The sequence below is a fragment of the Erinaceus europaeus genome, chromosome 5 (assembly GCF_950295315.1).
Source record: "Erinaceus europaeus chromosome 5, mEriEur2.1, whole genome shotgun sequence".
Lineage (NCBI taxonomy): Eukaryota > Metazoa > Chordata > Mammalia > Eulipotyphla > Erinaceidae > Erinaceus > Erinaceus europaeus.
The window spans coordinates 96,113,382-96,140,584 of record NC_080166.1 but is presented as its reverse complement, the minus strand read 5'-3'; the positions used below and the strand labels follow the sequence as shown (position 1 = coordinate 96,140,584).

The following is a 27,203-nucleotide window of genomic DNA, read 5'->3' as shown; positions in this document are numbered from 1 at the left end:
GCATAATCCAAACTGAGCACCAACACTTGGATTTCACAGGATGTTTAAGATCTTATGGATGTGAAAATTAGAATTTGAACCTTTCCTAAGAGAACTTTATTGGTAATCTTCAAAATGCCCCCAAGCAGAAAGTTCTTGGAGATGATTATCAAACAACCAAGCTTACTTGAGATCTTCTATTTTATATAGATTTCTGTCCTTTTTCTTAAAATAATTAGTAATCACGAATCATATAATTCTAAGTTAAATCATGGACCAGATTTAATGCATGAAGGTCAGGTTGATCATACAGAAATCTAAACCAATAGGTCAAATTTATTCTTACAGTGTTTTCTGATAGCATATTGCACTTATTCTTGAAAGGCAGACCTTCAGGCTCTTTTTGAATTAAACTCTGATTCCTCCACACATTGTAAGAATTAGCCATCTTTAACTCACACCCAATCACAAACCTACCAGCAGCCACTTCCCTAAGCCCCTAAAAGCAAATGGTGGTTTCTGACATCAAAAGAAGTTATACAAGGTTTTTCTTGAAAAACACAAGCCAGCCCTGAAGCTCCCCCAAGGCTTTCCTTTCTTCCCTTTGAGGGTTCAGCAGAGCTCTGAAAGTAGAAAGTAGATGCAACAGTTTGCTTGGCCAGACTGCCACCCAACAGTCAGTCATCTTCACGGTAGATGTATTGGCCTCGCTGTAGGTCTGTCTGCCAGACATCACAACATACTTTGATCTCATGTCATTCACTACTCTTTTAATCGTCCCCTAAAAAAAAAAAAAAAGAAAAAAAAGAGTCTACTTATAAGCATGCATACCAGAAAAAGATGATAATTAGAAAAGACTTCCTTCTTTTTCTCCAAGTGTTTTGGCAGAGAAAATGCTCTGAAAGACCCCACCAAAAGAGTTTCCTCACCACTCACCTGCTTCACCAGGGTATAAATAATTTAACTGGGAAACGCTCAGAAAGTTGTTTCTTACACATATCATTAAAATTTCTGTTATTCACTTTGGGATCCCTTGGTGAGTGTTCTTACAGCGGCTATAGAGGCATTTTTATACAGACTAGTAATTGTAGCACTTGTTTTAGAAGTAAAATGCTTAACCCCAAGATGGGTAAATGGCTTAAGATGATAAGATGATTGAAAACAACCCCCACCACCACCCAAATCTCTTTAAAAGTACAAGTGTCTCATCACTTAACCTCTTATTAGAAGTCTGAGGAACTTGCAAAATCTTTTCTACCACAGAGACACATTTCTGTGTGTTCACAGAGGTATCAAGAGCAGGCAGCTTTCAGACTACCCTCAAATTATTTTTATTATCTAATAATGAATGAGTATGTCTGTATCAGTTTTCATGCTGATGAAAGCTGACACCAGAGAGAATATCATAGTCCTTTCTGCTATCAGCTGTGATTGGTTGGAAATGTCACCCACAAATTTGGTCAGCAGATTGGTCCCATCACTCGATTTGTTCCTCTCACCAGTGCTCACACTCGTACTCAGTCTGTTCCAACCCACTGCTGTTGATTTTCAATTAAATAATCCAGAATTGATTGTTTGCATTTACAAAGTGATTAGTTCACTTCTTTGGTTTTTTTTCACTTTAAATTTATACTCCATGCTTTTTATTATGTAATAATAATAATAACACAAAAGTGTTTTTGAAAGAAACTTCTTCTAGAAGTAAAGAATGGAAAAAAAAAGAAAGCAACACAAAATAGCTCCGTTTTTAGCAACCAAGGATACAGAGGTACTTTAAATTACCTTGTATAGAAGGTAATTAGTTATACAGCTGAGAAAAAAAAGTGAGCACAACATGCTGTGCAATTCTCACTATGGCTAATTCATTAGAGCAGAAGTCCATTTTAAACTGTGTCTTAGAGGAATGTGTTTTGTAACAAAAGAAAGGAAGGAAGAAAGAGAGAGAGAGAAGGGTGGAGGAAAGGAAGAAAGAAAAAAGAAAGAAGAAAGGAAGGAAAGAAGGAAGGAAGGAAGGAAGGAAGGAAGGAAGGAAGGAAGGAAGGAAGGAAGGAAGGGAGGAAGGAAGGAAGGAAAAGAGAGAAGTGAGGAGGGAGGGAGAAAGACAGACTTGGCTGTTAATTCACTAAGTTGGTGATTTAGACCAATGAATCTCCAGTAAGCACTTAACATAAGGCTTTATTGTATGTGTAATCTGGTCTCTCAAATTTTCCAACTGATCATTCTGAGAAAGCTTGGGGGTGGAGGTGGGCTTTTATAAGCTAATTGGGTAGCCTTTATAAGCTAATTGTTTTACCTGTGCTGTGCTGTTATGTATAGAATAATCTCTCTCTTTCTCTCTCTTTCCTTTTAAATTTTGTTTTCCTCTTGCTTCCCAGAGGATTGTGTGGAGGACAATGCAACATAGTGTAAGCTCTGGTCTTGTTTTTCTTCCTCTCATCCCCATTTGTCTTTGTATTGTCATTCCAGAGAGTTCCCTCCACTTCCCCTTTCCAAATTGTCTCTGGCTTGAAAGTGCATTCTGCGCATGACCTATGGGTTTAGTCACTTGCTTTCTGCTTGCTATAAATAGTTAGAGACCTCTGGTATTCTTTCTCACTAGCAAGGTTTTCAATCTATGTTGAGTGTAAGACTAACTTATTCAGTGGCTGATTTAAATTCTAGCCCAATGTGCAGGCATTGTGTAGTCTGCCTGAAAAACTAGTTCTTCCCTGATAGAGTATATTGGCTTTTTTCTTCTTGTGCCAAGCAAATAATTACTTTCCTAATAATAATAACAAACCAGCTTCAGCTCTCATGCATAAGGAGCTAATTTTTCCATTAGCTGAGACATAAAGAATTTGGGGTAGGGGTTAAGAAGTAGTTGATGGTTTAGCTTGCTTCACCCCCCCCCACCACCAACTTAAATGAACTGATGTCTTTTGCTGAGTTTGTTACTAAAGAGACCACTGGTATTCTTTACTGCAGAGTGGTTTCTACCAAGTTGAGGAGCATCTAGGGGCTCTGGTGTGGTTATATGTCAAATCCCTTAAGTTTAGAAAATATAGTTGGGGGTGAGTCGGGCAGTAGCACAGCGGATTAAGCGCAGGTAGCACAAAGCATAAGGACTGGTGTAAGGATCCCAGTTGGAGCCCCCGGCTCCCCACCTGCAGAGAGGTCGCTTCACAGGTGGTGAAGCAGGTCTGCAGGTGTCTGTCTTTCTCTCCCTCTTTCTGTCTTCTCCTCCTCTCTCCATTTCTCTCTGTCCTGTCCAAACAACAATGACATCATAACAACAATAATAATAATAACCACAACAATGATAAAGAAAAAGAAAATGAAGGAGGAAAGAAGGGTCTTAAATAATTTGATGTAAATTCTGATCTAGTGTTCACTAGATATTGTGTTACATGGGTACTATCCCTTCTGACCTGAACTCTCTCTGGCACTGTGGACCCAACAGAGAAGGTAATTCTCACCTGAAGGGCATATATTCATTTATGTAGCATACATGTAACGTCATGTTCCTAGATCCTCCCTGACAATAATGTGATGTCTAAAATAACTCCCTGGGCTTGATGGTGGTGCACCTGGTTGAGTGCACATGTTATAATGCACAAGAACCCAGGTTCAAGTCCCCAGTCCTCACCTGCAAGGAGAAGGCTTTATGAGTGGTGAAGCAGGGCTGCAGGTGTCTCTCTGTCTCTTTTCCTCTCTTTCTCCCCTTCACCCTTAATTTCTGGCTGTCTCTATCCGATAAAGATAATAAAATTTTAAAAAAATAACTCCCTTAAAACTCATTTTAGAAGGGAAACTGTTCCACAAACATAACCCCATTCATTATTCCAAACCCCAGAGCTCCCTGGGTCCAGAAATACTCTGGAAGGAATGGTGCTGAGGAAAGAGCCAAGAAAATAGCTTAAGATCTCCCAGTGCTACATAGAAAGTGAGAGGAGAAAACCTCTTGGTCAATTCGAGATTAAGTCAGGACTCCATTACCTTGGTTCAACTGACAGCTGACTAGAGTAGCTCACATTCAGATGGTTTGTGCCTGTCCTTTCTCCCATACATCCTCTTGGAATTTCCAGATTTTTCCAGCCATGGAGCAACTCCAATCTCCCCATCTGGAATCTAGAAAAAAAAAAAAGAGAGAGAGAGAGAGATGACTTCCTTGACCATTCTGGAACAAATGCAAATCATCATCCTATGCCTACCTTTTTGATTAGTGAATTTCCTAACTTCCTATTTCCCGCCTATCATCTTTGATTGGGGAGGGGGGTTGTCTATTGTTAGATCTGTTCCTTTCAGAAATGTAATGCAACTCCTAAAATCCACTATCCTTGGTGATAAATATGCCATGAATATTGCTGGGTTTTTAGAACTTGCAAGTTTTTAGAACTTGCAAAATAATATCAAGACAGACTACTGACTATTTTTGTCATCCAGAGCAAGAATGGACAAAGCCACTCACATTCTGGCATTGTGACCCCCCCCCCCCATGGCTAATACCAGTCTCGGAGTTAAATGCCGATCAGAAAAATGTTCTGCTGTGCCTCATTGGGACTATTCTGGTGTGAATTAGGAGGTCTGAGGTATAAGGATGTGGGAAACTGTCCCTTGTTCATTTTAAATTGCCATGGCATTTCATTGTCACCTTGGCGGGTCCCACATTCAGCTGAATCTACTCTTTTGCATTTCAAAAGGATGTTCAGGCTGTGTTTAAGGAACTGCATTATAATCTGTAGTCTCAGCCACTGTCTTTAGGTAAAACTGATATTTCCCACCTTCTACCTTGGTAGCCTCTCTGTCTCTGTCTCTGTCTCTGTCTCTCTCTGATACACACACACACACACACACACACACACACACACACACACGCCCTCTGTCTTAACTTGGCCTGAACTAGGAATGAGTAAAACTCCCTTACAACAGTCCACCAGAGTCTCCACTTTAATTAGTTTTCTAAAGATAAATGGGTCAAGTCCAGATTGGCTTTCAGCCTCTGCTGTGGCTGAATAAATTAGGCTCCTGCTTGTCCCAGCCAACAGACCACTACAGCTATATTTGCTTCGCATGGTGAGTTGCCCAGCCTTGCCTGACCCTGCTCTATCTCTCTGCTGCAAAACCCCATGAAGACACCCTGGTTTCCTTTTCAATGAATCTTGGTAATAATAGCAGCAAAAAAATACAGCAAGGAGAAAATACTAAGTATCCAAACCGAGGGTGAAAACACAAAGTATACAAACCGAGTCACCCAACATCCTTAGACACCACAGGCTTCATTGTAAGACTCACATAGAAAATAATGGATTGGGAGTCAGGCGGTAGGTAGCACAGCAGGTTAAGTGCACGTGGCGCCAAGAGCAAGGACTGGCATAGGGATCCCAGTTCGAGCTCCTGGCTCCCCATCCGCAGGGGAGTCGCTTCACAGGCGGTGAAGCAGGTCTTCAGATATCTATCTTTCTCTCCCCCTCTCTGCCTCCCCTCCTCTCTCGATTTTTCTCTGTCCTATCCAATGACAGCAACAACAACAACAGTAATAACCACAGCAATGATAAAACAACAAGGGCAACAAAAGGGGAAAAAATGGTCTCCAGGAGCAGTGGATTTGTGGTGCAGGCACCGAGCCCCAGCAATAACCCTGGAGGCAAAAAAAGAAGGAGAAGGAGAAGGAGAAGGAGAAGGAGAAGGAGAAGGAGAAGGAGAAGGAGAAGGAGAAGAAGAAGGGGAAGAAGAAGAAGAAGAAGAAGAAGAAGAAGAAGAAGAAGAAGAAGAAGAAGAAGAAGAAGAAGAAGAAGAAGAAGAAGAAGAGGAATGGATTACCTCCCAGAGATTCAGCTTATTCCATAGGCTTAAGAAGTGCACCAGTGTAACTTAATGGTATGCACTGTTGGAAACCCAGATGAGTTCTTCCTCCTCCTCCTCCTCCTCCTCCTCCTTCTCCTTCTCCTCTCATCCTCCTTCTCCTTCTGGGGAGTTATCAACTCATATCTTTGCATCCTTGGAAGCTCATTTTTGGTGGAAATATAGTAAAAGTAGGAGGTGTAGGGACAGGTCTTTCGGCTCAGGCAATACTGTTTAATTGCATTTGGAGTTTACACCATAGGGAGAAGAGGAATTGCCAGAGAACTCTGTGGAAGATGCTAAAACCATTCCACAGGTTTGTTTGAAGACACCTTTATGAAATAAAGCCATACCATATTGGTTGGTGGGGTTTTTGTTTGTTTGTTTGTTTGTTTTGGGGGAGGGGTGGGGGGCAGAAGGTGAGGAGGCAGGATTTTCTGCAGCTTAATTTAGAATCAAATGTTCTGAAATTATTTGGGGTGGTGATTTTACTCACAAAATATTTTCAACTCTGTGTTAAGCTCTCATCCTAGACCTTCGATGACCTCTGACTAAGCCATAACAATGAAATGCAACACTCTCAGACCCCAAATGTGTCTAATTCATATTGTATATCTATTTTGTGGTGTTTTATTATGCATCTTCCCCCCTTCAGACTTAATTTTTTTTCAGAATTCTTACCTTTCAGCTATATTCAAACTGATACATTTCGTAGGTTTCAATCAATCAACGGGTGTTTATTTATTGTGTTCTCTGTGGCATAGCCCTTAGTAAAAGTACTATGTGCAATTTACATTACAGAATGTTGTCGGTTCTTGCAGTAGAACAAAAGGCAGGAGTTGTTGTTTACAAAAAAAAAAAAAGAAGAAAGAAAGAAAGAAAGAAAGATTGCTTATTAAACCAGTTAGACTCACTACTTCCTTGAGGGAATTGTATCTGGTATAGAGTCTCATAAAATGTTAGCATACAGGAAATAGGAATTTGATTCTGTAATCTAAGATCCACTACACCAGTAAATATATGGGAATTATATTAACAAATGAATCACTATTGGCCAGATATGCAAGTTAAAAACATTAAATATCTGTAGCATCTTTGATAGAAGCCATATCTAATAGCTCATTCTCCTTCCATAAGTCAGATTTTTTTGCCCCTATCACAAACAAATTAGCCAGAAACTTTGTTGTCAGTTCTGAATTAGTCAGAATGAAAATGTCCATCTGTACAATTATTCACTGTCCTTGTTCTTTATACAGAGATGCAGTAAGTGTTTAGAAGACTTGATTGTGAAAGACCAAAGAGACAAGTCGTTCTAATCTGCCCAAACCACACCTTATAAAATGTATGTTCACATGAGGTATTAGTTGACATTTATCTTTTATTGAATTATTGAACAGCTTAAAGAACAGCTTTCTTGTCATGGAAAATCTACAGTAATTTTTTTCTCATAGCTGTCTGAGATATTCACACCGTAACTCCCAAATGTGATGTTCACGCTTATGAGAGCTTGAGCTGAAGAAATGGGAGATTTCACAAATACCAGTTTTGATGTATTTGCTGTATAATCAATCAGCTTTTAACTGACTCTGAGACCCATGGAATGCATTTTAAGGTGCTGGGAATTTGGCTATTCCCATAACATTCTTGGACACTCTTTACTACTGGCAATAAACTCCAGGCATAAACATTGTGGAGAAAACCAGATGAAAAGAAACCTGTTTGAGTGAGAATTGACTTCCCTTCATAAATTTTCAAGGTAGAAATATAGCTATAATACACAATAATTTTATTACTTAAGCTTGTTCATGGCCATTAGCATCAAAGGCTTTCTCACACCTAAAAGACTGCCCAAGCTACCTTTCTTTAAAAACATCAAAAATTGACAGTAAATGAATGAACCTGCAGCTACAGCAGCCCACACTATTGCTGGTACTCAAATAATTATTTGGAAGTTGGGTTTATGTAATATCTTTAGAAGCATTTCCAATGACATACATTGATTTGGAAGGGCCAAGCTAGGTTGTTCTGCTCTATAAAATGGCTCCAGACAGCACAAATTTATCTCTTGTTCATGCTAAGTGTGCCTTGTGGATTGACTGAGTGAGCTGCCTCCATCATCATCCTCACTCCAGGACACAGGGTAAGAGAGCAGTAGCTACCTGGGGCTTCACCTGTTGCACTGGTGAGGGGAAAAGGGCATGTGGTAAGGTGACAACTGAATTCTCCTCCTGAACAGAGGACCCAGCACACTTTCCATCAATACAAGTCATGTGACCAAATCTGTTGTTCAGAAAGCAAGAATGGTATCTCACTATGTCTCACACAGAGTGTAAAAATGGACATTCAGGGGCCAAGAGAGAACTTGTGTGGTAGAGCACACACTTTATCATGCACAAAGTTCTGGGCTCAAGCCTCAATATCCAACAGGAAGCACTGTGGACATCACCGAAGAGAAGCTCCATGGATGGTAGAGTGGTGCTGTGGTGTCTCTCCTCTCCCTCTCTTTTCTTTCTCCTTCTCTCAATGAATTTTTTAATGGAGGAAATGGTTTAGCAGTATTGAGCATTTGTGAGACTTGGAGTTCTATCTCTAGTGTCATAATAAAAAAAAAAAAGGAAAGAAACAAACAAAAAGGAAATGAACATGTGCATGAACAGTAATATGGACAGCCAACCACAAGCACATTTGATGAAGATAAGCATTCTAAACGGATGAACAAGCTATTCTGTAACCCTTCCCAAGAATGAAGAGAAACATCCACTCATTTAGTAGCTATTTATTGTGCTATTATTTATTATGAGCCAAATATAGATGACAAGAACATAATCAATGGGTTTATAATACTTTGGGGGATGACAGGCAGAACTAACTTAGACCATGTTTGTATATAGATTGCATTTACATTTTCAAAAATTGTTTATTAGTAATTTAATAATGATTAACGGGGGGGTCTGGCGGTAGCGCAGCGGGTTAAGTGCACATGGTACGAGAGGCACAAGGACCGGTATAAGGATCCCTGTTCGAGCCCCTGGCTTTCCACCTGCAAGGGGGGTCACTTCATAAACAGTGAAGCAAGCAGGTATGCAGGTATCTTTCTCTCCCCCTCTCTGTCTTCCCCATCTCTCTCCACTTCTCTCTGTCCTATCCAACAACAATGATATGAATAACAACAATAAGAATAATAACCACAACAACAATAAAACAACAAGGGCAACAAAAAGGGAAAAAAATAGTTTCCATGAGCAGTGGATTCATGGTGCAGGCACCGAGCCCTAGAAATAACCCTGGAGGCAGAAAAAAAAAATTAATAATGATTAAAAAGATTATAAGTTAACGAATCAATTCCACACAGTTCCACCACCAGTTTTGTGTCCCATCTCTTCCATTGGAAGATTTCCTGGTCATTATCCCTCTGGGAGTATGGACCAAAATTCTTCATGAGGTGCAGAAGGTGGAAAGTCTGGCTTCTGTAATTGCTTCTCCGCTGGACGTGGGCATTGACAGGTCAATCTATACACCCAACCTGTTTCTATATTTCCTTTTTAGGATAGGGCTCTGGAGAGGTGAGGTACCAGGACACATTAGTGAGGTCATCTGCCCAAGGAAGTCAGGATGGAATCATGGTAGTGTCTGTAACTTGGTTGCTAAAAGGTGGCAAGATATAAAGCAGGACAAATTGTTCAATAATCAGGAACCCAAAGGTAGGAACTGAGCAAATGAAACTAGAAATTTGTTTTCATATGGGAAAAAGCTAGGAAGCCTATTTTAGGTATGTTCCAAGAGACCCATGACTTTAGTAATTTTTGCCTGAGCCTGATAGCTAACATGCAGCTGGACTGAAAATATTGTCTGGAGAATAGAACTAGAAAGCTGGGTTAGGGAAGAGAGTAGCTCTCAAATATGAGGAAAGTATATAAGTGCCATTAACTGTTAACCCCATCAATCTGACCTAGGACCCATATCTATTTGTATTTAGCACAGGAGCCTGTGTAACCTCTGAATCTCAGTCAGTCTGAGCTCATGAACACTAAGAGAAATTCATGTCCATGTTCCATTCCAAAGAAAGCCAGCATCTCTTTTCAAATCAGGTGGATTCATAGCATTGGCTGGCTATTTCACCTCACTAGACCTTGAAATCAATCATAATTCCACCAGTGCAAAAGGTGCCCACCCCAAATCTGAGCATCACGTCTTAAAGGAAGACCTACTAATTGTTGCCTAGCAGTAGAAGACAAACAACAATGGAAACAAAGCCATAGGAGCAGAGGCAGATTTTTTTTTTTTTATTCCAGACACTATATATTTTCAATGAGGCTCCAATATTGCAGACTCTGAGGGCTGTTGTGTCTGACTTCATGTCATATTTCCTTAGGCAAAGCAGTTTTTCTGCTTTTCTATTTACTGGGTCAACCTTATGGAGCCAATCCAATTGTGCTCCCTTGTTCTTTCCTACATCACCAGTTAAGATCACCATAAATTCACATTCTGGAACCTGCCCTTGTCTCCTTTGACAATATCTGTTTATTCCCACCCAGAGTCCATAAAGGAGAACTCTTTCCCCGGGTTAATCAGGGAAATTGCAAGGGCTGACAGTGACAACAAATGTTATCTATTGCAAAGCCCGTCTCAGAAAAGTATGCTGGTAGCAGCTCTGATTCAGCTGAGAGAAAAGTAATGATAGAAATTTATAAATTATTTACATCAGGTGAGGCAGGAGAATGGTGACTTTGGAAGTTTTGTTCTGAGGAGTCTGAACCTTTGAAAACTTCCACAAAGCAGCCTGCATTCCTGTCAGTGAAGAGTACTTATCTCTGCACTTACACACTGAGCGCTTCCTCTTTGCAGTTGCTCAAGTGGTACTGAAAAGAGGTGAACTCAAAGCAGCTGGGAACAGACACACCTGAGAAGACAACATAAAGGCAGTGAGTGACATTAGTTGATCTCTTCACACAACAACACCACCCCACACCACCCTACCCCCAACCCCTGCAAAAAAAAAAAAAAAAAACCCAGAGGTTATCTTTGGGGTCAGCCATGTTCTCAGAGATGTTTCCAGATACTCAGGAAAGTGAACTCCTTCTTTACACAATAGTCTTCCAGAAACAAGAACAGTTTCTTTAGGATTTTAATGATCGGGGCTCCTATGGAAGAACCTTTAACTTGTCTTTCAAGATTTCTTGACAAAATTAATGAAAAATGGGAAATTCTTTTAAGTAGTTTTCATTTAATAATGTATAGTCCAAAGCAGAGAGATAGCTCAGTGGGTACAGTGAATGCCTTGCCATGTATGAAGTACTGAGCTCAAACCCACACAAACAGCATCAAAGCTCCAGAGATGGTAGAGCAGTCCTATGATGTCTCTCCTCTCTCTTCTCCTCTCCCCTCTTTTCTTCTTTCTCCTCTCTCTGTGCATATGAATTTTTTTAATTGTGGAAATTACTCGGTGGCATGCCTCTGAGAGGTCCTTGGTTCATTCCTTGCTGTGTTATAGGAATCTCCATGATTTTGGAAGCTAAGAAGTAAACAAGTCTTTGAAAGAGGCTGGCTAAGAAACAACTCTTTTAAAGAGGCTGGCTTTGGATAACTTGGATCTCAACATGACATGGAAAATTCCCTTGTGCACATGTGCTGTTAAAAAAAACAATCCAGCCACAGGTCAGAGTTTAGTCCACAAGTAAAAACAAAGGGGAGCCGGGTAGTGGCATACCTGGTTGAGTGCACATGTTACAATGTACAAGGACCAGGGTTCAAGTCCCCGGTCCCCACCTGCAGAGTGAAAGCTTTGCAAGTGGTGAAGCAGTGCTGCAGGTGTCTCTCTAACTCTCTCCCTCTCTATTACCTCCTGCCCTCTCAATTTCTGGCTGTCTCTATCCAATAAATAAATAAAGATAAAAATATTTAAAGAAATAAATAAAAACAAAGGTTTACTTGGGATCTTTAGAAGGCTTGCAATTTGGGGGCCAGGTAGCAGGACACCCAGGTAAGTGCACATAGTACAAAGTGCAAGGACCAGGGCAAAGATCTGGGTTCGAGTGTTGGTATGCATGAGACCCCTTCTGTTTCATTTGGTTTAAATCCCCCCTGCTTAACACTATTCTATTTACATAACCACTTCATTCTATTTATATAACCGCTGTTAACAAGTACCTCCCTCCAGGGCATTGGTTCAATCCCCACTGTTTCATGATATGTTTTTGCTCCACCCCCCCTCCTTGTCACACCCTGATCCTCTCCTTGTCACACTCTGATTGTCACCAGTCACTTTTCTCTCCACCCTCTCTATGTCACACCCTGTTTCCACCCTACTTGGCAAGTATATATAAAGACAGCATTGTGAGTTTTAGAGTACTTTACCTTTAGTTTAGCTCAGCTCGGCTTAGATTGTGTTGCGTCCTGCATGAATAAAGAGATACTGCCTACAGCTCAACTATGAGTCCCTGGTCGTCTGTTACCTGCCCGTGAAGCCAGCCCGGCGAAAACAACATAACCCGTCGAAAACGACATATGGCGCCTGAACAGGGACTGAAATAAGCCCTGAAACATGGACCGGCATCAACGTGGGACCCTACCCCCCCCCATCGTCCAGATAAGTAAACTTGGCTACCCATCCACCATGGGTTGCCTTTCTACTTACGAAGAGGTTTGCCAAAGCCTCTACTGTTTCATCATGAGACAGTTACTCTGTTTCTGGAACATTTTGCTCTGGGCCAAACTTTGTTTCCCTGACCGGGAACTTTGGTTTCTTATGACCGGGATCATAGAGCTTGGGAGATGCACGGAGATTTCTCCTTGGACTTTCTGGATTCCCTCTCTCATGTTTCCCGAGGAAAAGGACTACATTTCGCTCCAGGCCATAATTTCGTTCTTTATGACCGTGATCGTAGACCTTGGGATATGCATGGGGATTTCACCTGGGACTTTCTGGACTTCTTCTCGAATGTTTCCCGTGGAGAAGGACTACTCTAGTTTGAGGAGCATTCTCCAGTACCCTGGCAGTTCCCAAGTATGGAGACATGTGGTTACTTCTACTCTCCTGATTGGATTCTTTCTTCGGTGGGAAGACGCTTTTAAAAATGGGTGCTTGAAGCAATCCAGCAGGAACAGTCAGAAACACCCTAAATGGAATTTCGAGGACCTTTTTGGACTAGGTCGCCCTCCGGGGATTCTTAATCCTACATGGTGAGATCTTGATAATCTGGTTCAAGTTGCGTTTCATAAGAGAATGATTTGAATGACTGAATTTTTGTTTGACATTGACTTAAAAAAAAAAAAATGCTGGACGCAGCCATGATTTCTAGAGACATCCAGAAACAACGCGAAAAGTTGTTTTTTTCTCCTTTGATTTCTCTTTTACGTCTTGACATGAATCTGAAACGTTTAATCCTGAAAACTGTATGAGTTACGGGTGGGGCAGATAGTGCAATGATTATGTTAATTATTCTCATGCCTGAGGCTTTTAACCGTGGTTCTTCTGTTTACCTTTCCACATATTATTGAGTTTAAACTGTTTAAACAACCTTAAAATCATACTAGAAAGGACTTCCAATTATAATGGAGTTATCAATTATAGTAAACTTCTAATCTGCTACAAGTTTTGTTTGACAAGTAAGTGAATTTCAGCTGTCAAAGTCTTCACATGAAAAAGCATCTACTCAAATAGAATTCCTGGAAATCCATTTGGATCCTGTTCTCTGACATCGCCCCCGGAAACCAATGATGAGACCTGGCACGACCTGAAGAAACAGATTCACAGACTCCAAAGATCACTCTCTACAGAAAAGCAGAATTCAGGTGGCCGACATTCCCCATCGAGACAGACATACAGCATTTCATCCTCTGACATTTTCTTCTGTGGTCAGCTACTTTGGACTGACACCTCCATCGGACTTACTGGTACACGCTGCTGTGTTTCTCAAAGACTAACTTCAGCCAATTGCCTTGAGACTTTATAGACCATGTTCCCTCGCCTGCAGGCTCTGTCCCAGAGGCAGAAAGCTCCCCCTCCTTATTAGGTTATGCCCACAGAGGCATGAAGCGCCCCAAGAGGCAAGAGATGCCCACAGAGGCAGGAAATGCCCTTTGAGGCAAGAGATGCCCCCAGAGGCATGAAGCATTCCCAGAGGCAAGAAATGCCCTTTGAGGCAAGAGATGCCCCCAGAGGCATGAAGCATTCCCAGAGGCAAGAAATGCCCTTTCGCCTGCTAGGCCTTGCCCTTTGAGGCAAGAAAAGCTCCACTTGGCATCACACTGGTTATTGCTGCTCGCCTATTTTGTTTTCCATGTCTTATGCCAGTTCTTTTGAAAACGCCTGTACGATATACGTTTCTGTTCACCCCACAATGACCATTAGTTAAAAAGAAAGGGGGAATTGTTGGTATGCATGAGACCCCTTCTGTTTCATTTGGTTTAAATCCCCCCTGCTTAACACTATTCTATTTACATAACCACTTCATTCTATTTATATAACCGCTGTTAACAAGTACCTCCCTCCAGGGCATTGGTTCAATCCCCACTGTTTCATGATATGTTTTTGCTCCACCCCCCCCCCTTGTCACACCCTGATCCTCTCCTTGTCACACTCTGATTGTCACCAGTCACTTTTCTCTCCACCCTCTCTATGTCACACCCTGTTTCCACCCTACTTGGCAAGTATATATAAAGACAGCATTGTGAGTTTTAGAGTACTTTACCTTTAGTTTAGCTCAGCTCGGCTTAGATTGTGTTGCGTCCTGCATGAATAAAGAGATACTGCCTACAGCTCAACTATGAGTCCCTGGTCGTCTGTTACCTGCCCGTGAAGCCAGCCCGGCGAAAACAACATAACCCGTCGAAAACGACATTCGAGCCCCTGGCCCCCCACCTGCAGGAGGGAAGCTTCACACGCTTCAAAGCAGGTCTATAGGTGTTTCTCTCTCTCATTCCCTCTCTATCTCCCCCTTTCTTCTCAATTTCTCTCTGTCCTATCCAATAAAATGGAAAAATGGCCACCAGGAGTAGTGGCTATGTAGTGATGGCATCAAGCCCCAGAGGGGGGGGGGGAAAAACTTGCAATTTGAACTCACAGATCAGGGCAAGCCAAATCTGTGCTCCTGTGGGGAGGAAGATCCAGAGCTTATATCGACAAAGTTGCCTTTTATAGGTAAAAATAACCTTTTAAAATATACGTGAAGGGGGAGAGAGAAATATACATATTTTATATTTTATTTATATTTATTTATATTTATATTTTATAATATAAAAATTTATTTATTTATATTTATATTTATATTTTATTTTTATATTTTATATTTTATATTTTATATTTCATATCAAATATTCATATTTTATGAAATATGTATATTTCATAATATACATATACATATACATAAATAAAGTGAAGTCTGCTTATCACTGCAGTGAAAGATTATCCTCTTTGAATGGAAAAAGGTCCCAGAGTACTTCCTGTAGATTCCTGTGAATGAGGTGGTACTTTTATCCAAACTCGCTAAATCCCAAGAGTTGGGATGCTGGTGCCTGAATGGAGGCAATGTCTGAGACTATAAATCTAGGTTTCAAGGTGGTCTGTCATGGAAGATATGCACACGCTTCAGTGTCCTAGTGGCGTCCTGACTCCATCTTGGATGTTTCCTTTATCAGTTTTGATCCCATCATTTCTTAGTCAGTGTGTGTGTGTGTGTGTGTGTGTTTTAATATTACTTGTTTTACTTTAATGTTGGATAGATATTGATACAGATATAGATATATAACCAGAGCCTTACTCAGCTCTGGCTTATGGTAGTGCTGGGGACTGAGCCTGGGACCCCAAATCTCGGGTATAACCATTATTCTGTCTCTTTTTGTATTGATATAACAGTCTTTATGCCCAATAACAAGCAGGATATCCCAGAGAGTGTTAGTTATTTCTCCAAATGTAGTAAATCATTGTGCTTTCATTTTTATTTATTTTTTAAAATTCTTTATTGGGGGATTAATGGCTTGCTGTTGACAGTAAAATACTATAGTTTGAGGGGCTAGGCAGTAGCGCAGCAGCTTAACTGCACATGGTGCAAAGCATAAGGACCGGTATAAGGATCCCAGCTCGAGCCCCTAACTCCTGACCTATGGGGGGATCCCTTCACAAGTGGTGAAGCAAGTCCGCAGGTGTCTATCTCTCCCCCTTTCTGTATCCCCCTCCTTTCTCAATTGCTCTGTCCTATCCAACAATAGCAGTAACAATAACAACAACAGCAAGGGCAACAAAAATGGAAAAAGTGGCCCCCAGGAGCAATGGATTCTTAGTGCAGGCACCGAGCCATAGTAATAACCCTGGAGGAGAAAAAAAATACAATAGTTTGTACATGCATAACATTTCCCAGTTTTCCACATAATAATTCAACCCCTACTAGGTATGGTGCTTTTAAATATAAGTGTCTGTGAGTACAATGTGTGATAGTCCCACTGAGTGACCACTGCACAGTCCATGTTTTTTGTTTTTGTTTTTGTTTTTTCATTCTTTTGTTAGAGTGAGGAGAGAGGAGAGGCACCATTGCATCACTCCACTGGTGCTATTCAAAATGTTTCCACATGGTGATGGGCTCAAACTCAAGACCTTGTATATGGTAAGGCACACACCCTACTGGGTGAGCTATCTCCAAGCCCACTCTTCTTTTTATTCTTTTAACAGCAGCTTTTGAAAGTTTTAGCATACAGCAAAGCCTGAGTTTAATCCACCCATCAATAGCTTTATTCTTTTCTGGAAACAACACAAAAACCATAGAATACCTCAACTACGACAGTTCTTCTCCCAAATAATATGCTGTGGTTATCATTGGATAGTTTTGTTCTGTCTTTCAATTAAAAAAAATTACAAGCATTTCGGTCACTACTATTTTATACTGGATTTTTTTTTACATTAGTATTAACTTTATCTTATTACTTTCTTTGTTTATCACTCCTTACATCAAGAATCACTTTCTTTGGCTTGGAATGAATAACATTAGGTTGACTTTACTTTAAGATTGTATCTGAAAAATGCCTTTGTCCTTGGAAAACATCTGTGCCCAATACAGAATTCGAGATTGACAATTACTTTATCTGAGTACACCGGTGCTTACATTTCACTGTCTCCTGCTTTCCATTGTATTGTTGAAAAGTTCTTTCAGGCCTCCTTGCTAAGTAGTGTTTATTCTCTTTCAAGCTGCTTTTCAAATTTTCTCTGTGGTTCTATAATGTCACTGTAATGCATCTAAGTAGATATAAACATTTCTATGCATTTGGCTAGGGATTTGTTGAGTTTCTTGAATCTCATGATTGGTGTTTTTCATTATTCTGGAACATTCTAATATTTGCATTTGTTTATGCATGTGTGTATATAATATGTTTTTCCTAAATATTCACATAGGAATATATATATATATATATATATGTATAAATTCACATATATCTTTTCTTACGTGGGATAAAGTTTCCTTTATAAATTAGGTACAATAAAAAGATTAACAACAACTAAAAATAAAATGGAACAATTATAATTATGAACTATAAGAAAAATTATATGGATTTGGCTTCTCTCAAAATACCTTATTGGAAAGACTACTTTCTGACTGGGGTTGGTAGGGGTAATTGAAACAGCAGATAAGGAAGAGACTGATACTTACTATAGTCATAAACAAGACTAACAACTCACTCCAAAGCTTGCTAGTATTCATTGGAACTTGGGCTATAGCACAAAGCATGTAATGAAACTCTTTGGCCCTTGTTCTTACGGAGAGTAGCCAGTTTAACTTCATGCCACAACCTTTCAGGAGAACTAGAACCAGGGAAATTTTTCCTGGTGTCTTTAGTACTAGCCACTGAGGACTAGAAGTATAAGTTAGCACTGGCTTCCAGCGTAGTTGTTAAATAAAGTCAGTGTTGTGGCTTCTCTCAAAGCCAAAGTGAGATGACAATGAAAATTCCCAGGGTGGACATATGGGAAGCTGCTACAGGCTTTGCATTCTCCGAAGGCATTGGGGGAGCATGTGGCGGAGTGGTGAGTGAACCTAACCTACAGGAGTGGTAGAGCAGAGAGAAGAGGGACCTGTCATATCCCAAGGACTCACTCCTGAGAGCAGGGGACACCTTGTGGTCTCACATTACCACTAAGGACCACCATGCTCTTCTAAAAAAAAAAAAGACATAAAACAATTGGTAGAGGACATGCATGGCCCAGACAAGGTAACCGAGTTGGATGCAAGGGCGCACATCTTCTGAAATCACCTTTTGATTTTACACTCACTTGAAAGTGTACAGGGGGACAAATCATTGGCAGTAATATGACAATAAAAATGATCAGTCCTATAGTCTTGTCAATATTTCCATTTTATAAATTTAAAAAAATGATCAATGATTGGAGGAGAGCTGTAACTATAAGGAATGACAAAGACTGGAAGAAAAATATTGCAGTTATTTTTATCTTTCCCCTTTTCCCAACTTGCATTCCATTAAAAAGTAAAGGAGATAGACAAGCACCAAGTAAGAGTTTTCGCCCAGTGACAGAGGAGCCAGAGCCATATGCCGGATTTCTTTTTTTCTCTCCTGCATTTATATCCACCAAGTGATTCTCACCTACCTCCATTACGCAATAGATAACAGTTACAGGTTGAAGCAAGATCTCGTTATCCATCTAGCTTGGCTCAGCATGTGAGAAGAGGAAGCCATGCTTGTGCTTGAGAATGGAGAAAAGGTTGCAGTTTTTACACTGACCACCTCCTAGGTCAAGTCAGCAAACAAGGTCAATGAGTTGATGTTTCCTTTAAGGAGACTGCTCCTAGGTGTCCAATGTCACAGTCTTCTTGGTGTTTGTCTTGTCTGTGTTGCTATCAAAGATCACAACAAAGAGGTGGCCAGGTGCGTTAGTAGGTTTTTCTCCTCTTTTTCTCTCTCTCTTTTTTTTTTTGTGTGTGTGTGTTGTCCTCAGTGCTTTCATGAGACCCATTCCTTGGCAAAGAGGGGAGAAGATGGGAAGAGAGGGCTGAAAGAAGAGACAGAAAAGTAAAGAATAGGAAGGAAAGTGAATAGATGAGAAGCAGGGAGGGACAGAGAAGGAGGAGGAGTTTTCCTTCCTTTCAGGCATTTGGGTCTATTTCTGATTTCTAGAACAACTTCATAGAATTCCATGACATAAAGATAGGAAAACATTGCTCACTTATTTTGTGCATACTCAGAGGACAGTAAAGAGGCCAGGGAGACAGCTTAATGGTTATGCAAAAAGACTTTCATGCCTAAAGTACTGAGGTCCCTAGTTCAGTCCCCAGCACCACCTTAAGTCAGAGTTGAGCAGTTCTCTGTTTAGATTAATTAATTAATTAATTAATTAATTAATTAGTTAATAAGAAAGCGAAGAAAGGATCTTGATGAAAGATTAGTGCAGAGGGGTAAGGGGTAGGCTTTTCATAACATCTAGTATATTCTCAGCTTCCAGACAAAGTGCAAAGTAAAACAAGTGCATATCATTTTCTATGGTAGGAGTGTATAAGAGTCTCCTATTCTCCACTCTCTCACCTACACTCTTGTCTCCTGCATTTTTTACTTTGGCCATACTACCCGATTCGACTTGTCATCACAAAAGGATCTTAAATTTACTAATGAGACAGAACCTATCTTATTGGGCTGTTGAAAAAGTCATGATGTATTTTTCTAAGCTTTTCTATGCAAAGATTTGTCAGAACTTTTCCAAAACCTAATAAATATTGTCATATTCTTGTGAAAACACAAAGAAACTGCGAACACCTTTAGGGAGTCCCTTCAACTTCCCATTTTTTAGTTGAAGCCTTGGGGTGGGGGTGGGAGTGGGGAGGATGAGTAGTTTCAGAGCAGATGGTTCAAACTAAATGATAAGAGTCTCTAAGGCCCTTTCTGGCTTTCTACACATAATGACAGAGGAGCTATTGGGTCCCTTCCATTTTCCTTCTCTTTGGAGGCTGTCTAGAAATATCAACTAGAAATGTGTGGGGAAAGCAAAACACTCCCACTGTTCCTTTGTGGAAAATGGTGTTCAAGGGCCTTTCACATAAAGCTAACATTTGCAATTGAGCATCTATGGGGCAGTGAGGCGAGACAGCAAATACTTAGAATGCCTCACAGACTCATATCTGCCAAGGTGGAGGAAGGGGAGTTTATTCTCTCTTCCTCCACCTGCTTGATTCTACACAATTTAAAAAGGAAAAATCAAATCACTATACTAGGTGGAGTGGGGGGGGACGGGTGATGATTTATAAATCAGTGGTTACACATGCTCATATCCTGATAACCTCATGATAGGCATCTGCACACCACACCCACCACCACCTGACATACCTCTCCACCACAGAACACTGGGTTTCCCACCCCTCTTCTACTCCCATATGGTCCCCCTCCCTTCACCTATGAAAAACTGCTCTGCCAAGGGGGCCCATTGATTCAAGAGTGAGCACCTCACTCCAGATATTTCTCTCTGCTGGTGTTGTGGGCTTTCATTTCTTCTGGGAACCACACCCCAGCTCTCCTCTCCCTCTCTGTCTTCTTACTGTTCTCTGATGGCATTCTGGCTCACAACACAAGGAGAACAAAAATAAAGGGGGTGGGGGGATGTCTTCTGATCACAATTAATCCATAGCAGTTGGGGCAAAAGCAAAAGCAAAATCTTGTATAAGGAATGTCTGCAAGGTGAGCTGAGGCTTCCTGTGACCTCAGTCCCCTTTTCAGGACTCCCCTGTGAGAGTAACACCAAGCAGTCACACTGACTGAAATATAGATTTAAGTCACCTGATGCTTTCTTTGGTGGGAGGTCTTTTCTCTCTCTCTCTCTCTCTCTCTCTCTATTTCTCTCTCTCCCAATCTCTCTCTCTTTGTCTCTCTATTCTTCTTCTTCTTCTTCTTCTTCTCTGTGTGTGTGTTCTCTCTCTCTCTTCTCTCTACCACCTCTATCCTTCTATCTCTTTATGTCTATCTCCTATCTATCTATCTCCTATCTATCTATCTCCTATCTATCTATCTCCTATCTATCTCCTATCTATCTATCTCCTATCTATCTATCTATCTCCTATCTATCTCCTATCTATCTCCCATCTATCTATCTATCTCCTATCTATCTATCTCCTATCTATCTATCTCCCATCTATCTCCTATCTATCTATCTCCTATCTATCTATCTCCTATCTATCTCCTATCTATCTATCTATCTATCTATCTCCTATCTATCTATCTGTCCCTCCACTTTACAAACAGGTCAAGTAGTTTCCCACAAGTGGTGTGTGATCACCACTTCTTACAAAATGAAACAAATCTAAATGCAAATCATTTCAGATACCTCTCCCTCTCCTTAAATAGCTTCAACACCTCCCTTTCTTAAGACAGAGTTTAGCTGAGAGGTTTCCCAAATGTGAGAAGAAGCTGAGCCACAGTGCACTGTGGGGGGGGGGGGGGGACAGCTTAAAAGCTGACTTTGCGGGGGGGGGGGGGGGGAGCTGACTTTGCCACCCAAACCCACTTCCTCTGCCCTCTCTCCTGATTTTGTTGGACTACAAAGAGCCAAGGATTACCCTTCCCCCTTCGTGGAAGCTGACCTCCAAGCCAACAGTTAGAGAAAGAACTCTTGCTGTTGTCTCTGAGGACCTCTGCCCGCTAGGCCAACATTGCTGAATATGTGAGAGCCCATCACCTACATCAGACACTTATTAAAATACAGCTTTGCTATGGGCCAAGCCAGAGCCACAAGACATCAACCAGGGAGAAGTGGAGGCAGATCATCTGTGCTATTAACAAGCCCTCCAGGGAGTCTGCTGTTCACGCCTTGCGAGTTAACTGGAGTGTTGCCTATATGACTTCGGATGAACTGTCTTTTTTCCCCCCTCTTATTGGTGTATCATTGATTTACAATACTTAAAATCTCAGCAGCGAGTTGGGCGGATTAAGCGCACCTGGCGCAAAGTGCAAGGGCTGGCGTAAGGATCCCTGTTCAAGCCCCAGGCTCCCCACCTGCAGGGGGTTCGCTTCACAAGTGTTGAAGCAGGTCTGGAGGTGTCTCTCTGTCTCTCCTCCTCTCTGTCTTCACCTCCTCTCTCCATTTCTCTCTGTCCTATCCAACAATGATGACATCAATAACAACAACAACAACAATAATAATAATGACCAACACGGGCAACAAAAGGGAATAAATAAATATTTAAAATAAATAAAATAAAAATCTCAGCAGTACAGTTAGACACTTGTGTGTGTGGATAAAATTCACCACATCCCCCTCCAAAGTTCAAGTGCCATCACATTGTCTGAATGTCCCCCTGTATCTATCCCACCAACCTCTTCTCCTTTCTAGGGAACACGAGAATTTGATGAGCTGACATTTTAATCATTGCATCACATGTCCTCTACAAAAGTATCCAGTTTTTTGTTTGTTTATTTTTGGGAGTGGGTAGTAAGGAGTAAAGGGATAACTGCCCTGTTAGATGCATACAATGGCAATTTTAGGGATGACACTGCCTTCTGGGTCTCCCAGGAATTAATCTCACTAATGTCAGCCACACTCTTGTATCTCTGCTCTGCGTCAGGAGCAAATATAAAGGGAAATGCTGCAGATAGACAATGGCATCTCCCAGTCAACCTGGAGGCCTTTCTAGAAAGAACTCAAGTGTGTAAGTTGTGGACGGAACAGTAATAATTTTGTAGAACAATAATGTTGCCCACTAGCTTCACTTGGTGTTTTCTCATTTGGAAGAGGGACAGTGAACCTAATTCAAGCTGTTGCACTACATTCAGATGAGAAGTGGGGTACCCTAGTGCAGGAAGGATGCAGACCGGGCAGTCAGGAGACTTCTTTGGGTTCCCCCTCTGTCACTGCTTCAGCTTATGCCTCCACCACTGTACAATGAGAACAGTTGGACAGCAGGCATCCTATGGTTTCTTTAAACACACAGTTGTGGGGCTGGGTGGTGGTGCACATGGCTGAGCACACTTGTTACTATACACAAGACCTGGGTTGCAAGAGGAAAGCTTCATGAGTGGTGAAGCAGTACTGCAGGTGTCTCTCTCTCTCCCGCTCTGTCTCTTCTCTCAATTTCTGGCTGTCTCTATCAAATAAAGATAATAAAAAATTACTTTGGTGCAATGTACCCTAGACCCCTGCCCCACTAGGGAAAGATAGAAACAGGCTGGGAGTATGGATTGACCTGCCAACACTCATGTCCAGCAGAGAAGCAATTACAGAAGCCAGACCTTCCACCTTCTGCATCCCACAATGATGTGGGTCCATACTCCCAGAAGGATAAAGAATAGGAAAGTTTTCAATGGAGGGGATGGGGTGCCGAACTCTGGTTGGCGGGGGGGATTGTGTGGAATTATACTCCTCCTATCCTATGGTCTTGTTGATCATTAAGTCAACGATAAAAAAATTAAAAATTCAAACGCACAATAGTGAGCTTCTTGGGGACCATGAATGTATGATTTCACTGACACCCAGTAGTAGAATATGAATCACAGCTAGGGGGGTCCCTGAGAAAAGACTCATTCCAGCTCAGATAAATCTGGTGAGACACTTCCCACAGAACCTGGACCCCATCAAGCCTCTGTTTCCTTTTCAGACTCTGGCTAATGTCTCTTAGAGTCTCATTCATATGTGTGTGGTGATTCAAGAGAAAGTCAGAGTAGGACAGAGGAAACAAATGAAATAAAATGACCAAAGAAGTGTCCCAAAAGAATAGAGGTGGAGAAAAGACAGGTTTGAGTGGACATGTCTGAAATGTTTGCCTAAAACGCTGAGCTCTCCGTGAAAGTGCAATTGTGAACCTGGACATGAGCTCATGGTGTTCCCAGGACCCAACTAGGCTCTCACATCCTCCGCCTTGAAGGATTTGATTCCCAAGAGTGAGACTGCCCCTCACAGTAACTTTGCAGCTGCCATTTGCTTAGTCTGGATGGTGTCCAATTCCTCCTTCTCACCCTCACTTCCTCATTGAAGGAGATAATGTCCCAAATTACACAGCCAAGTTCTCCAGCCCGGGGGGGGGGGGGGGGGGGGTTGGGTTGTACACTACAGTTTCTGCAGAGAGTGAGAAAGAAGATCTGAACTTGAACCAATGCACACACATGACTTTGAAAAGCATGTTTGTCCAGGTGAAAACAGCCTTTCACTCAGAATGCTGAATCAGTTATGTTTAGGAAACCCTAAAGATCATGGGTTTTCCTGTCATACTGTCCCCCTGTTACCCTCTCCCTCCCCCCCTCATCATTTTCTTCCTTTAGCTTGGTTTTATTCAAGACAGAAATCCCTGGCTCAGTAATTTTGCCCATTCCCATAAATATGACTTCTTGAGCTTCTCCAGGAGCAAAAAGGAAGCCAAATGTGATTACTCAGCTGCTAAGATTTCATCATGTGGGAGATTAATCAAAAGAGATGAAGGCACAACACATCTCAGAACTTAAATCCACCCTCTGAGAGGGTCATTACTACGTTGCTTTAATGGAGAAAGAAAAATTCATAAGAAGAATTTGTGCCCCAGGACAAAGAAGTACTCTGGGCTGCCTGCTTTCTCTGTGGTCCTCTGACCAGTCTTGCTCTTAACCTCTGTGTATGAATAAGTACAGACTCATTTCCTCTTTTCCATCTCCATCATCTTTTCTGATCCCCAAAACTCTATACCTTTTGCCTGTGTCCTCTCTAGTAATAGTTCTAAGATCATCTTAAAAGATTACCAGTAAGCAGATTTTTTTTTAATTTTTTTTATATTTTATTTTATTTATTTATTCCCTTTTGTTACCCTTGTTTTTTTATTATTGTAGTTATTGTTGTTGTCGTCGTTGTTGGATAGGACAGAGAGAAACGGAGAGAGGAGGGGAAGACAGAGAGGGGGAGAGAAAGATAGACACCTGCAGACCTGCTTCACCGCCTGTGAAGCGACTCCCCTGCAGGTGGGGAAGCAGATTTTTTTTTCTTAATTAAAAGTCATACTTGACGGCAGAGGGCATAGGATTTATAGAGGCTGGGTGGTGGCCCACTATTGAATGCACATGTTATCATGTGTAGGGAACCAGTTCAAGCCCCCAGCCCCTACCTGCAGAGGAGCATGGGAGAACTTAACAAGTACTGAAGCAGTACTGTAGTTGTCTCTCTTTCTCTCTTCTTTCTCTCCACCCTCTCCATTTCTCTCTTTCCTATCAAATCAAATAAAATACATAGATAAATAAATTAAAAGAAATCCATAAAAAAGAACATAGGACTGACATGCGTGAGACCCCAGAGGCAACAGGTTCAGTCACCAGCACCACCATATTCCAGAGGTGAGCAAGGTTTTCACATCCCTCTCTGTCTCTCTTTCTTTCCTCTCTTGTAAATGTAAATAGATACATCTTTTAAAAGTAATAATTGACATGTGTGAGTGGAATAGATAGAATAAGAGGCATACAAAACTCACTCATTCCTGAGGCACCAGAGTTTCTAGGTTCAATTCCTCGAACCACCATAAGGCAGAGCTGAGCAGTGCTCTTTCATAATTAAATAATTAATTGACATGCATACAAGAGGTCATAAAAAAAAAGTCAAGAGAGAAAAATCATGCTTGGCCACTGGCAGTCATAATCACCCATCAAAACCCCAGATCCCATCCATCACTACACAATGAGCATTCATTGTCCCCTGCCATTGTAGTCACCCACACCCACTATCAAAATTCTGCCCCCCCCCCAACAATAACCATTATAGTTCTCCCAAGGGCTTAGAGATGGATTGGCAGCCACTTCTAGTCTTGACTCAAAGTTATAATTACCTGTGGGCATTAGTGAATACTGGCCCTGTCCTCAGAGATGTTGACCCATTTGGTTTGGAACTTCCCCTAGCCCCAGGTAGTCCCATTATGTGGCCAATGCTGCACATTATCATCCAAGGTCTTTGTACTTCAAAACCAGGAGCAATAGCATAGGTATCACCTGGAGAATTGTTAGATACCTTGAGCCTACTGCCTCAGAATGTGCCTTTTAACAAGACCCAAGGAGGCACATCATAATAAGACAAGTACAGCTCTGGTTCCTTATCTCTTGAGGGGGTGATAATATTCACCATCTGCTTTGCTCTGTGCCATGTGTTTCTGTGTATTCTAAGGAAGGCACAGAGGAGAAATTATGCCGGATTAGTACCTATAGACCCTTAAATCCTGGTCCTGCTTCATAAACCTCTGCTGCAGGGCCTGTGGGCGTGTGGGCATGTGGGTGTTGGTGATTGTTCTCAAATGTAGTTTTCTTAAGAAACTGATGGTTGATATTTAAAGGACCATGACAAATGGTTCAACTAATTAAATTTGCCCTTTGCTTTCAGAAATTGTACTTCTCTCAAAAGAAAACAATATAATTCCCCTCCTTTTCTTTCACATTTTCATTTGATTTGGATATTATAACTTAGCCCTAGTAGAAAAAGTGGTCTAAGAGAGGATATGAAATGGTTCTAGGATGGGTTTGAGCAGAGACCAAGAGCTATGGACTTTGGACCACAACACATGCTTTTGTAAATAAAGTCGTGTGTGTGTGTGTGTGTGTGTGTGTGTGTGTGTGTGTGTGTGTGTGTGTGTGTGTAAACATATAATTTTGTAGGACAGAGGGAAATTGAGAGGGAAGGGATAAAATGAGAGAGAAACCAACAGATACCTGCAGCACTGCTTCAGTGTTTATGAAGCTTCCCCCCTGCAGGTGGGGACCAGGGTCTTAAATCTGGGTCCTTGCACATAGTAACATGTACACTTAACCAAGTGCACCACTGTCCAACCCCAGTGTAAATAAAGTCTTATTGGAACATAACCCCATCTGTTCACTTAGGTATTCTCTATGCTGTTTTCATATTATAATAGTAGAACTGAGTAGTCATAAAACAATCTAGGTTCCACACACTAATATAGCCTTTCACAGAAAAAAAAGTTTACTGATTCCTGGTTATGAACAGCTACTAAATGAGGCCAAGGTTAATTGTTCACTGGCCATCTGGCCCCACTTATTTATTTGATTCTGTGACCACGTCTGTACCACTAATTCCACTCAGATGTTGAGCAGCTGCATGGTCACAACAGGACCAGGTGGAGGGCACAGTGCATCCATCTGCATTCGAAGAACAAATAATAGCAAAATGAGCACCATTTTAATATCTGGAGACTAGCATTTGCCTGTCAAGTTGGTGGAAATAGTGCTTGAGCTCCTAAATGTTGCCTTCAATGTAGCTGCAATGCAGAATAATATTAGAAAGATTTTCAGTCAAGGTAGAAAACAAAGATTATTACTAGGGAAAAGTGAAGTATAAACTAGTTTGTTACCAGGCTATTTCAAGCAGCAAACTCTTTCCTCAAAGTTTCAAGCAATTGAAGTATAGATATTAAGCCAATTTTGTATACCAACAAGATCCTAAAATGAAAGTAAATAGTCTTTTCTATCTTCTT

The 27,203-nt window shown here is 41.2% G+C and overlaps 1 protein-coding gene across 2 annotated transcripts in view; it reads left to right on the top strand.

Annotated features, from left to right (window-relative positions):
* The window catches only part of GPC6 (glypican 6), a 1,360,227-nt gene that overhangs the window by 1,227,631 nt on the left and 105,393 nt on the right, over positions 1-27,203 (top strand). The window contains exon 7 of one of the 2 annotated variants that reach the window (XM_060191578.1): positions 2,355-2,384. The exons of the other annotated variant lie outside the window; for it this stretch is intronic. Within the exon in view, the coding sequence (XP_060047561.1) occupies positions 2,355-2,384 (30 nt within the window). The remainder of the gene's footprint in view (positions 1-2,354; positions 2,385-27,203) is intronic. 2 annotated transcript variants of the gene reach the window in all.